Source organism: Hippopotamus amphibius, chromosome 3, assembly GCF_030028045.1.
Source record: "Hippopotamus amphibius kiboko isolate mHipAmp2 chromosome 3, mHipAmp2.hap2, whole genome shotgun sequence".
In the NCBI taxonomy this organism is placed as follows: Eukaryota; Metazoa; Chordata; class Mammalia; order Artiodactyla; family Hippopotamidae; genus Hippopotamus; species Hippopotamus amphibius.
This window is the reverse complement of record NC_080188.1, coordinates 30,947,681-30,959,134: the sequence shown is the minus strand read 5'-3', so window position 1 is coordinate 30,959,134 and position 11,454 is coordinate 30,947,681. Positions and strand designations below refer to the sequence as shown.

Genomic DNA, 11,454 nt, shown 5'->3' with positions numbered 1-11,454 from the left:
AACTACTACTAAAGACATTTCTCGATTATAATCTTTACTTTCAAATCTCCATTTTATTTGTACCTTCATATCAACCAGTGTACAGTTCTGGGGCAACCAGGATTTCTCCAGTATTTCAAAAATAGCCTGTGTAGCATGACTCATGATATCCACTTCAGTTTGGCCTATAACAAGTCCAGCAAAGCAAAACTCTGCAGCAATCAGCTGTTCCTCAGACCACTGGGGGTCATTATTCGCATCATCCTGAGAAAAGAAGTATAGGAGGAAAATTAATTGAAGTGTAAAAATGTTGAGCTTTTCAGATAAACTGAAGTCCTTTGGCCCTTGAACATGCTATTTTTCTTGGAAATATTCATTTTCTCTAAAGATTCAGTTTTTGTTTCATATACCCTCTAATTCACAGCAGTCATTTTAAACTTCTATTTTCAATAGCTACTTTAAAATTCACAATTTGGGGGTAACTTACTCTATGTCATAAAGCATTTGTAAAGAATTTGCTTTCCATATATAAATTTAAATACAAGTTTGTGATTTTTATCTTTCTTTAATCAGAGTCAGCAGAGATTGTAAGGAAGCCAAAACACATTTTAGTCTACCAAAATTTCTCCAGAATGAAACTTTCATAACCCCCGGACCTTATTTTTGATAGGAATTTATACAAGACTCTAAGCCTTCAGGGACATTACTTCATAAATTCAAGATACTCCGTACAAAGTAAAGAGATTGGTGAAAAAAATAAAATACTTTCATTTTATTCTAAGTAGTGTCCCAACTGTACGTGAAATTCTTCTTTTATGGATTCTTGATTTGTATAATTATAATCATAAGACAGTGCTTTAAGCTGTGCAGTTCGCTGAATAAAAGTACAACAGTAGGGAATTCTCTGGTGGTCCAGTGGTTAGGACTCGGAGCTTTCACTGCTGCGGACCCGGGTTCAAGCCCTGGCGGAGGAACTAACATCCTACAGAGCAACAGTAACATTGCTTCTCAAATAGAAAAACTATGCTTAACAGGATAAACAAAGATGAAAAGAGAAAAGCAGTTTCAATAAAGGAAACCAATACAAATTCATGACCGTTGACTCCTACATCCTTTATTGTATGTTTTTGCTTATAAGAGACATTGATAATAACAGTTTTTCTGTATCAGAATATAAAAAGATCCCTTGGGAGTTCCCTAGTGGCTAGGATTCGAGGCTTTCACTACCGTGGCCCGGGTTCAATCCCTGGTGGGGGAACTAAGATCCCACAAGCGGCACAGTGTGGCCAAAAAAAAGAATATAAAAAGATCCCTCCTATTAGCCTGTACTTCAAACTCTTCAAGAGCAGATTTTTAAAAATTAATTAATCAATTTATTTTTTGGCTGCATTGGGTCTTCAGGGACATTGCTTGATAATTCGGTTATCGTTGCTGCTCACAGGCTTTCTCTAGTTGTGGCAAAGGGGGCTACTCCTCATTGAGGTGGCTTGTCTTATTGTGGCGCATGGGCTCTAGGTGCGAGGGCTTCAGTAGTTGTGGCGCATGGGCTTAGGTGCTCCATGGCATGTGGGATCTTCCCGGACCAGGGCTCGAACCTGTGTGCCCTGCATTAGCAGGTAGATTCTTAACCACTGAGCTACCAGGGAAGTCCAACACTAGATTTTAAAATTACTGAATTGTTACTTTTCTCTTCTCCCTAGTAACTGCTAATTTTAATTTGTTCATTTTGTTAGTCATCTTGGTCCAAAGTAAGATAAGCAGATTTTCTATTTAAAGTGTACATTTTTGACAAATATTTCCGGAATGACAACTGCAGTATCAAAAGGTTTAATATTATTTAAATCTTTCAACTTTGTAATAAACTTGTTGCTACGTTATAGTAAGACATGGAGGTATAAAATAATTACCTTGAAAAACATCTCCACTTTAGGTGGGTAGAACTTATATCCTTCCTTGACACCAGGATTTCTTTTGAGAAAAGAACCAGTTGCTATTCTTCTACAAACCCATTCAATTGGAATCATTTCACACTTAGGTGCAATGAAAGCTGTCTCTCCACATACTCTGGTGAAAGCAGTTTTGATACCTAGATATTGATGACAAAAAGAAAAAAAAAAGCATTAAAATTGTATTTTAAAAGGAAGATCTGAGGCATAATAAAACTCTACTCTTTACAAAAAACAAAATAAAAATGCATTACCCTTAAATGGCACCATCAAAATAAATGTAATTAAAAAAAAAAGGCAGAACTAGGAAAAAATTATTAATATGGCTTTCTACTGCTTATCAAAATATTCAGGAATATTTCATTTTAATGTTGCAAGGCAAAGTATACACTGGATCAAAAAATCTGGGTCCCACTGTCGTTACCATCATTCATTCATTCAAAAAATACTTACTATCGCCTCTGCCACTATGCACCTAACCTTGCACAAGGCACATAACTAACTAGCACTAAACTATCTCTAAATCAGATCTGGTGGCAGAATTCTCACATTCTATGGTCCAGTATTATATGGGTCTTGTAAAATACTAATCTATTTATCACAATCAGATATAGCCCTAAATTTTGGACAGCTTTTTTCTCTTAATATTTAAAGCAAACAGTCCTTGAAAAAAGCATTCAACAGGTTGCAGCAAGAACATGGTGATCAATACGGCCAAGAGCAAAGAACATATTTGCCCTACCTCTCTTCTCTCTTATTCAAACTGTTACTGGAAAACTAAGATAAAGACCTGCCTTTGGGACTTCCCTGGTGGCTCAGTGGATAAGACTCCCTGCTCCCAATGCAGGGGGCCCGGGTTCCATCCCTGGTCAGGGAACTAGATCCCATGTGCATGCCACAACTAAGAGTTCACATACCACAACCAAGGAGCCCACTTGCTGCAACCAAGACCCAGTGCAGCCAAATAAATAAGTAAATAAATAAATACTAAAAAAAAAAAGAGCTGCCTTGTGATGTTTGGGATGGGAGCTAGTTTATGTGGCAGCCTTAGAAAATAACAACCTCTCTAATAATAGTTATAATGTATCATAAGCCATATGATCCAGCAATTCCACTTCTAAGTATATACACAAAAGAACTGAAAAGCAGGATCTCAAATAGTTATTTGTGCACCAATGTTCACAGTATCATTTTTTTTTTCACAGTATCATTATTAACAACAGCCAAAAGGGGGGAAATAACCGAAATGTCCAATAACAGATGAGTGGAGTGGATACACGAAATGTAGTTTACATATAATGAATTACTATTCAGTCACAAAAAGGAAGGAATTCTGTATATGCTACAACATGGATTCATAAAAACATTATGCTAAGTGAAATAAAGGTGAAAATTTTATAATTCCACTTACATGAGGTACCCAAAATAGGCAAATTCATAGAGACAGAAAGTAGAATAGAGGTTACCAGGGGAGAATTGTTGTTTAATGGGTCAGAGTCTCTGTCTGGAATGATGAAAAAGTTCTGGAAATTGATAGTGGTGATGGTTGCACAACAACTGTCAGTGTCCTCAAATGCCACTGAATCGTACACTTAAAAATGGTTATCATGGTAAATTTTGTGTGTGTATATTTTTCCACAATTTGCAAGACCTACTTTAGGTCAGGCATTATAAATTCATTTTCTTTTTGTTTAATTCTCATAACACCTGATAAGGTATGATGGCCACCCAGTGATACAGATAACAACACCGAGACACAAGCAGTTATGTCAGCTAGTTCTGCTCAAGCAGGGTTTCCAAACTACACTGTTGGAACTCTTTATGCTGCTCACTTAACCACTATGCTACACTGCCTCTCCTGGAAGTGTTATTACATTATAGCACTAATGTGAATTAAAATACCTCCTGGAAACCTGCATGGGCTTAATGTAATAACGCTCATCTTCGGGCTACAATATTAGTACCTCCAATCTCAATCTAAAACTCTAATAAGATCAAATTTTTCTTATCAGGAAAGGACTGAAGATCTTTGATCTTATGCATGTATGTATGTATCCACACATAAAGGGAACCTACATTTATGGAAACCTTGCATCATGCTAAGTGTTTTATTTTTATTATTATTTTTAAATATTTATTTATTTACTTTGGCTGTGCCAGGTCTTAGTTGCCGGATCTTTAGCTCTGACATGCAAACTCTTAGTTACAGCATGTATGTGGGATCTGGTTCCCTGACCAGGGATTGAACCCAGGCCCCTGCACTGGGAGCTCAAAGTCTTAGCCACTAGACCACCAGGGAAGTCCCCTAAGTGTTTTACATATTACCTCTCTTAACCATACATAAAATTTTTGAGGTAGCAGTTATTATTCACACATTATAGTGAAAGAAGTAGAGGCTCATAGAAGTTAAGTAACTTAAGTTAGGTCATGCTGCTAGTCAGTAAAGGAGCCCGGACCTGAAATACACTATCCAGAAAAACCTGTACTGTTTTTTCTGCATTCCTCCTGGGTTTGACCAGGAAGACTCAATTACAACAGGGAAAAGAATAAACTGTTGTATGCTACATGGACCAGAACTCTGGGAAAGAATGTTAAAAGTGTCAATATTTAGGCCGTTTTAACCTTTAAGGAATGATTGGGCTCCAGGGCAGGCAGGTGATTTAAATCAATCCTTAACTTGAGATGGTAACTACAGGACTGGGTTTAAGAGCTCTTCTTTTTTTAGGTCTGTTACCCCAGTAATCATATTAGCTTAACTGTCTATCAAGCTTGACAGACTAGTATCCAAATCTATTGTTTAAATATAAACAGTAGTTACTGTTACTCAGAGGAAAGTCCTCCCCTACATCCAAGGGAATCAAAACCACAGAAGCAACTTATGGTAATGATCTTGTACATAAAAACAAAACAAAACAAACAACAATAACAAAAGACTGCTTCTAAGAAAAAGAGATTCGGTTTAGAGGATATAATGATTGCTTCTAATGCACATGCTAACCATTAAAGCAAATTCCATGGCTTCATACACTGAGAAAAAGAACTCACCCCGTTAGCCTCAGTTGTTTACAAAATGCAAAACTCCTACCAAGACTACTAAGAAAATGTAAATGTCACTTCACATTCTGAATTACATGGGCCAAGTATGACAGCTAATCAGCCCAGCTATCACTGGGCCTCTATTAAGGCTGCCCAACTGTTAAACCACCCAACTGTCAGTCATATCACTACTATCACATCAAAATGTAATCACAGTTGGTTTCTGTACAGGAGGGAACTGAAACTTAAAAGGTTAAATTTTGATTTTTTAGTACTGAGACTAAATTCAGGAATTTCAAAATTCAGGTACAGCATGTATAATATTACGTCTATGGAAAACCAGTATTATCTATACCTATTATTTATACAGACTTCTATAGTTTGCTCATGAGTGACAAAGAGAAAACTAGAATTCCAATTTGCTGATTCTCATTCTGGTGCTTTTTCCATTCAAACTTCTTAATTTGGAATACATCCCTGGTTATAAAGAAAGTGGTTGTAAACAGACCACTGATGGTCAACTAGACATAGCATTTAACTATTAGCAAGTAAAAATTACATAAGGCTTAACAGAACTCAATCTGTACCTTAAAACTAATCATCTGTTTAAGAATTTTTAAATGATTGGATTTTCCTTAATTTCACAGTAGATAAGACCCGGAAAACACCTTTCAGCATTGCTTGGGAACCAAGTAAGTTTTAGGTATGTTAAGTGTGTCAAATAGATGACTGCTGGAGTACTCCATTTGCGTGACCAACTTTTCCAGCTGGCTGTAGAACTTTGAGATTCAAAACCGGATCACCCTGGACTTCCTAGGTGGCGCAGTGGTTAAGAATCCGCCTGCCAATGCAGAGGACCTGGGTTCGATCCTGGCTCCAGGAAGATCCCACATGCTGTGGAGCAACTAAGCCCATGCGCCACAACTATTGAGCCTGCGCTCTAGAGCCCGTGAGCCACAACTATTGAGCCCATGTGCTGCAACTACTGAAGCCCACACACCTAGAGCCCGTGCTTCCCAACAAGAGAAGCCATGGCAACGAGGAGCCCGCACACCACAACGAAGAGTAGCCCCCACTCACCACAACTAAAAGAAAGCCCGCACACAGCAAAAAAGACCCAACACAGCCAATAAAATAAATAAATATTTAAAAAAACAAAAAAAACCTCGATCACCCTAATTCACTTGTCCTTAAGCCCTGGCAAGTACACTCAACAGGTGCCTTATTAAATAAGCAAATAAAAACTTGGGCCTGTACTTATCCCCCATTACCTAAAAATATATATATATATGTATATATATATATGTATATATATGAACACATCACATACGTATGTACAATCACTATGGAGACACAGAAGCTAGTTGTATTGTTAACAGTTTATAGCGTCTAGCAACTATAAAACATTTTAATGTGTATGGGGTGTAGATAACTTGTGAGGTTAAAAATTGAATCACTTATTTGTACTGCAAAAGAAACCTGATATTAGTCTGAAGCTCTCTCTAGAAATCTACTCAGTCATTGGGAAACCACCAATCAAAGAAGCCTTGAAGTAAAAATCCTGGGTTGTATTACTCAGGAACTGAGGGAGGTGCTTTAAATTTATAGCAATATTTTTTTTTTATAAATTTATTTATTTATTTTATTGGCTGTGTTGTGTCTTTGTTGCTGTGCGCGGGCTTTCTTTAGTTGCAGTGAGTGGGGGCTACTCTGTTGTGGTGTGCAGGCTCCTCATTGCCATGGCTTCTCTTGCTGTGGAGCACGGACTCTAGGTGCACGGGCTTCAGTAGCTGCAGCACATGGGCTCAATAGTTGTGGTTCACGGGCTCTAGAGCGCAGGCTCAATAGTTGTGGCATATGGGCTTAGTTGCTCCACGGCATGTGGGATCATCCTGGAGCAGGGATCAAACCCATGTCCCCTGCATTGGCAGGTGGATTCTTAACCACTGCGCCACCTAGGAAGCCTAGCAATATTTTCACCTTCAGTGCCTAGAGGGATTTATGATGTGGATGACAATTTAGGTTGGCAATTAGACTTTTTTTTTCACATTAATTAAAAATGTGAACAGGGTACCTTGGAAGAGACAAAACTACTCAAGAACCAATTCTGTATTGACGGAATGGATTTAACTTGAATTACCTTGTTATTTTGTGGAAGGCAGATCTATCTTGACTGGAAGCAAAGCTATTAAATTCCCCTTTGGATTTAACAAAGAGTAATTAAATTACTTTTAATTACTAATAATCAAGATTAATGCTTACTGGAAGATCTAAGATATGAGAGGGCAACTGGGAACACTGGAAGTAAAAGGAGGCAATGTTACTAAACTATAACATTAGAACTGGGATGATAAAGAACAAAGCTTTTACTTTACAAATAAGGACCTGGAGGCTTCAAAAGTTGAATGATCCAAGGCACAAGGTCTCTTACACGCGAAGGAAAAAGCTCAAATCTTCCTCTGGCTGAGTTTTATACACTACAGACCAATCAGTTTTTGACTGAAGCCCTGCAGAAAAAGCGTTATCCTAATTTCCCTTCTTTCACTCCAACTGCCCTCCACAGAATGTCCTGATCTGAATTTCACCTTTTGAACAGATTTCTTTATTGGAAATAATCTTCATTCCGTTTTAGAGTAGGAGATAACCCTGGAGATCTTGATCTAGTCCAAACCCCTCACTTGGGGAATGGCAGGATGAAAAGGTGTGGCTGCAGTCTTCAATTACTTTTCAGGGCTTTCAAGTGGAAGAGGGATTTAAAGTTCTATATAATCTCTAAGGGGCAGAGCAAATTTATGTAGAATTTTAGGGACTAAATTTCAATTCATCAATTAGAGATGCCAAACACCAGAATGTGCTTCTTTCACAGGTTAAGTTCCTTAAGTTCCTTCATAGGTAAGCCTCTCCTCAGATGTCCTAGCAGAGGAAAGCTGCAGAGAAGATATACATGCCAGACAAAGACTACAGCACATTGTTAACATTCCTTTTAACTAACTAAATGATACTAGTTAGTAATTCCAAACCAAGTAAAGTGCTATACTGAAATTTAAGTTTCTGCTTTAATTTAAATAAGCTTAGCATGTGAGACATGCCCAAATATGTTGTTAAACCAAATAATCCTTCTCCCCATTAAAGAGATCAGAGTGGTATGTGTGAAAGGGAGGAGCCTCTAGGGGGAGTCACATAACCGCTTCCTATGACAACTGAAAAAAAAAGAAAACCAACTGGTAATCAGCATCTTATTTATTCAAATGCCATTTCCCCATGAAAAGGACCAGTATGTGTATGTGAGAAAGAACATGAAGGGGGAGGCTGCTGGGAGAGCCACTCACCTGCTTCCTGTAACAGCTGAAAAATACAAACAGTAATTTTATTTGAGATTGCAGCTTTTCCTTCAAGGTGATTCCTTCTGGCTGCATTTCCTGCTGTAATCTGGTCCTTGGACTGTAGGAGGACTTTTCCTGGACTATCCAACAATTCGTAGACTTCTTTTGTTTTACCCTCATAGAGTTTTTTACCAATCTTCAGTACTGTGGAAATAAAACAGAAACATCAGATTTCAGGCAATTTCATAAAGAAGATAATTTAGATAATTCTAAAATGATGAATCAGTAAACATAGTTATTAAATAATTTTAATAAAAATTAACTCACCTGCATTGAACCTTGTATTCTACAATTTAAATGCATCATCACATTTCATTCATAAAATTTTGTGAAGAATTATAATTATGTAAACAATTACATAGATTAGGAAACTAAGTATCAAAAAGGAGAGGTCACACAGTTAGGAAACAGCAGAGTCAGAAGAAACCCTGTCTTCTGATATCTAACGCTGTGTCGTGCTCTTTCCACTACGAACCTGCCTCTCTCACAGCAGAACTGAAGTAGAATTAGTTAAGATACATTAAAATTAAGGTAACAACGCTGGTAGTTTCATATACATACTCACAATACAATAACTAAACTAGCTTTCAGGGAAAAAAATGCTGTATTTTTCCCGACTTCTGTCTTCCACGGCAGGCAAAATAGGAAAGTTCAGCCAGGTGGGTTTCTTGATTTCAAGTTAATGTGCAAGAGGAGGTACCTCCACCAGCTGAAGTTAGCCCATCTGGAAGCACTTCTATTTTTCTAATCCTGCTTCCCCAGACCTCATCCTTGATTGCCTCTCCTCACTAACAGTTATAGAAACCTGTGAGAAGTGAGGACAAGAGAATCCAATTTTGATGCAGGTCATCAGACCTAAAGAAAAGTAGACTTTCTTTCATTAGAAAGAAATTTCGATGAGAACCAGAGGTAACAGACGTTTAAAGACTTAAAATTTCCAAGAGGAGAAATCACCCCTCGTTCTCCCAGAACATCGACTCATTCTCAGTATGTGCATTTTTTAGTGTTCATGTGCCAGGGACTAGGGCTGTTCCAGTAAACCAAGTTCCTGCTCTCAAGTGACCAGAGTCTGAGGGAGGCTTAAATTAAACATCATAATAAGCATATTGTGAGAAATAGACTGTGGGATCACAGGTTCATAGCAGGATCACTTTACCTAACCTCTGATGTCTAGGTATTGAAGAGAAAAGTCTAGGGACTTTCCTGGTGGTGCAGTGGTTAAGAATCCTCCTGCCAATGCAGGGGTCACGGGTTCAAGCCCTAGTATGAGAAGATCCCACATGCCATGGAGCAACTAAGCCCGTGCGCCACAACTACTGAAACCCGTGCGCCTACAGCCCGTGCTCTGCAACCAGAAAGGCTACTGCAATGAGAAGCCTGGGCACCACAATGAAGAAGGCCCCCGCTCGCCACAACTAGAGAAAAGCCTGCACACAGCAACAAAGACCCAAAACACAGCTCAAAGAAAAAAAAAGTCTAGAACATAGTGAGGATTAGGTTGAGATCTGAGGAATGCTCAAAATTTAGCCAAAAGAGGGCAAGAGGTAGGCAGTGGTGGTGAAAAAAGACCAGGGGGGTGAAAGAACACATGGCAGAACTTCAGTATGTTTGGAGCACTGTGTGTGTACATTGCTGTTGGGCTGGGGGGGGGGGGGCAGGGCGGGGCAGCTAAGTAGTAGAAAGGGAAGGCAGGAGATAAGCCTGAAGAATTTCGCTGGGGTCACATCACCAGTTAGCGAAGGTAACCATTAAACAAAACATTTACAATTCAGTTTAATAGTTGCCACTGCAGGGCACATAATTCAGAGGATGAATTCCCATCCTCTTATTGTAATATCTTGATTCACTGACAAGGTTTAAAAGGTCCTTCTAAGATGCAGCCCTCGCTTAGCCTCCCAAATTCAGATTTCTCTACTTCCTTTTCCTAGAACTCCAACTTTGTAACCAAATCTCTATATCCTCCTCTCAAGCTTCTGACATGCTCCTCCCTAGGCCTGGAATACTGTTTCCTCCCCTTGCATTTCACTACTCACCCTTCAGGTCTCACAAACCCTGTTGATTGAGTTTAGACTTTATCCTAAGGACACCTATAAAGCTTTTAAGCACTTCAGTAAAATGACAGATTTCTATATTAGAAAGACCATTATGGCTGATGTGTGGAGAATGAAATGAGGAAGTGGGGGGTGGAAGAAAACTATAGGTGGAGAAACCAGTTAGGATGCTGTGGCAGCAATTCAGGCAAGAAATGTCCTGGTCTAAAGAAAAAGCAGTGGGATAAGACTCAAGATATTTAAAAGGTAAAAGTTTTAATAACAATTGATTCAATATGGGGGATAAAAAAAAAGGAAAGTTAAGGACATTGCCTAGGTTAGATAATTTGTACCTACTCCTCCTCCCTCTCAGTTTAGTTGAATCGGTATTTATTTATCTATCTATTAATTATTGGCCACGACGAGCAGCTTGTGGGATCTCAGTTCCCCAACCAGGGATCGAACCCATACCCCCTGCAATGCAAGCACACAGCACTAACCACTGGACAGCCAGGAAATTCCCTGAATTTATTACTTAGTTGCTAAAGAGGGTAGGAAATTCAACTAATGGATAACATCATAGCTGACATTTGCTGCAAGTGCCAAAATGCCTGCTACAATTTCATAGATGAATTCGGAAGAGACTGATGAGGACTGAGAATAATAACGCATGGAATTGAAATTTTAGAGCATTAAAAAGTACAGAACTTCCGTAAAGAACATCTAGGACTGTGCTGTCCAATAAGGTAGCCACTAGCCACATGTGGCTATGAAATACTTGAAATATGGCTACTCTAAATTGAGATACTGTAAGTTAAGTGTAAAATACACAGTGAATTTCAATATGAAAAGTTTGCAAAAATCACAATTTTTATATTGATTACATGTTTAAATGATACTATTTTGGATATACTGGGTTAAATAAAATATATTAAAAATCATTTCACCTGTTTCTTTTCACTTTTTAAAATGTGGCTACTAGAAAACAAAGTTACATATGGTGTCACATTATATTTCTATTAGACAGCACTGCTTTAGAAGAAACAGCAAAAAGAAACAGAGAAAGAGAAGAATAAACTT

At 38.3% G+C, this 11,454-nt stretch overlaps 1 protein-coding gene across 6 annotated transcripts in view; it reads right to left on the bottom strand.

Annotated features, from left to right (window-relative positions):
• Positions 1–11,454, bottom strand: part of PAICS (phosphoribosylaminoimidazole carboxylase and phosphoribosylaminoimidazolesuccinocarboxamide synthase) — a 59,114-nt gene that overhangs the window by 10,315 nt on the left and 37,345 nt on the right. For all 6 annotated transcript variants that reach the window (XM_057729839.1, XM_057729840.1, XM_057729841.1 and 3 more), the window contains 3 exons: positions 8,291–8,488; positions 1,887–2,065; positions 64–243 (listed from right to left, as the gene is read on the bottom strand). In XM_057729839.1, the coding sequence (XP_057585822.1) occupies positions 64–243; positions 1,887–2,065; positions 8,291–8,488 (557 nt within the window). The remainder of the gene's footprint in view (positions 1–63; positions 244–1,886; positions 2,066–8,290; positions 8,489–11,454) is intronic.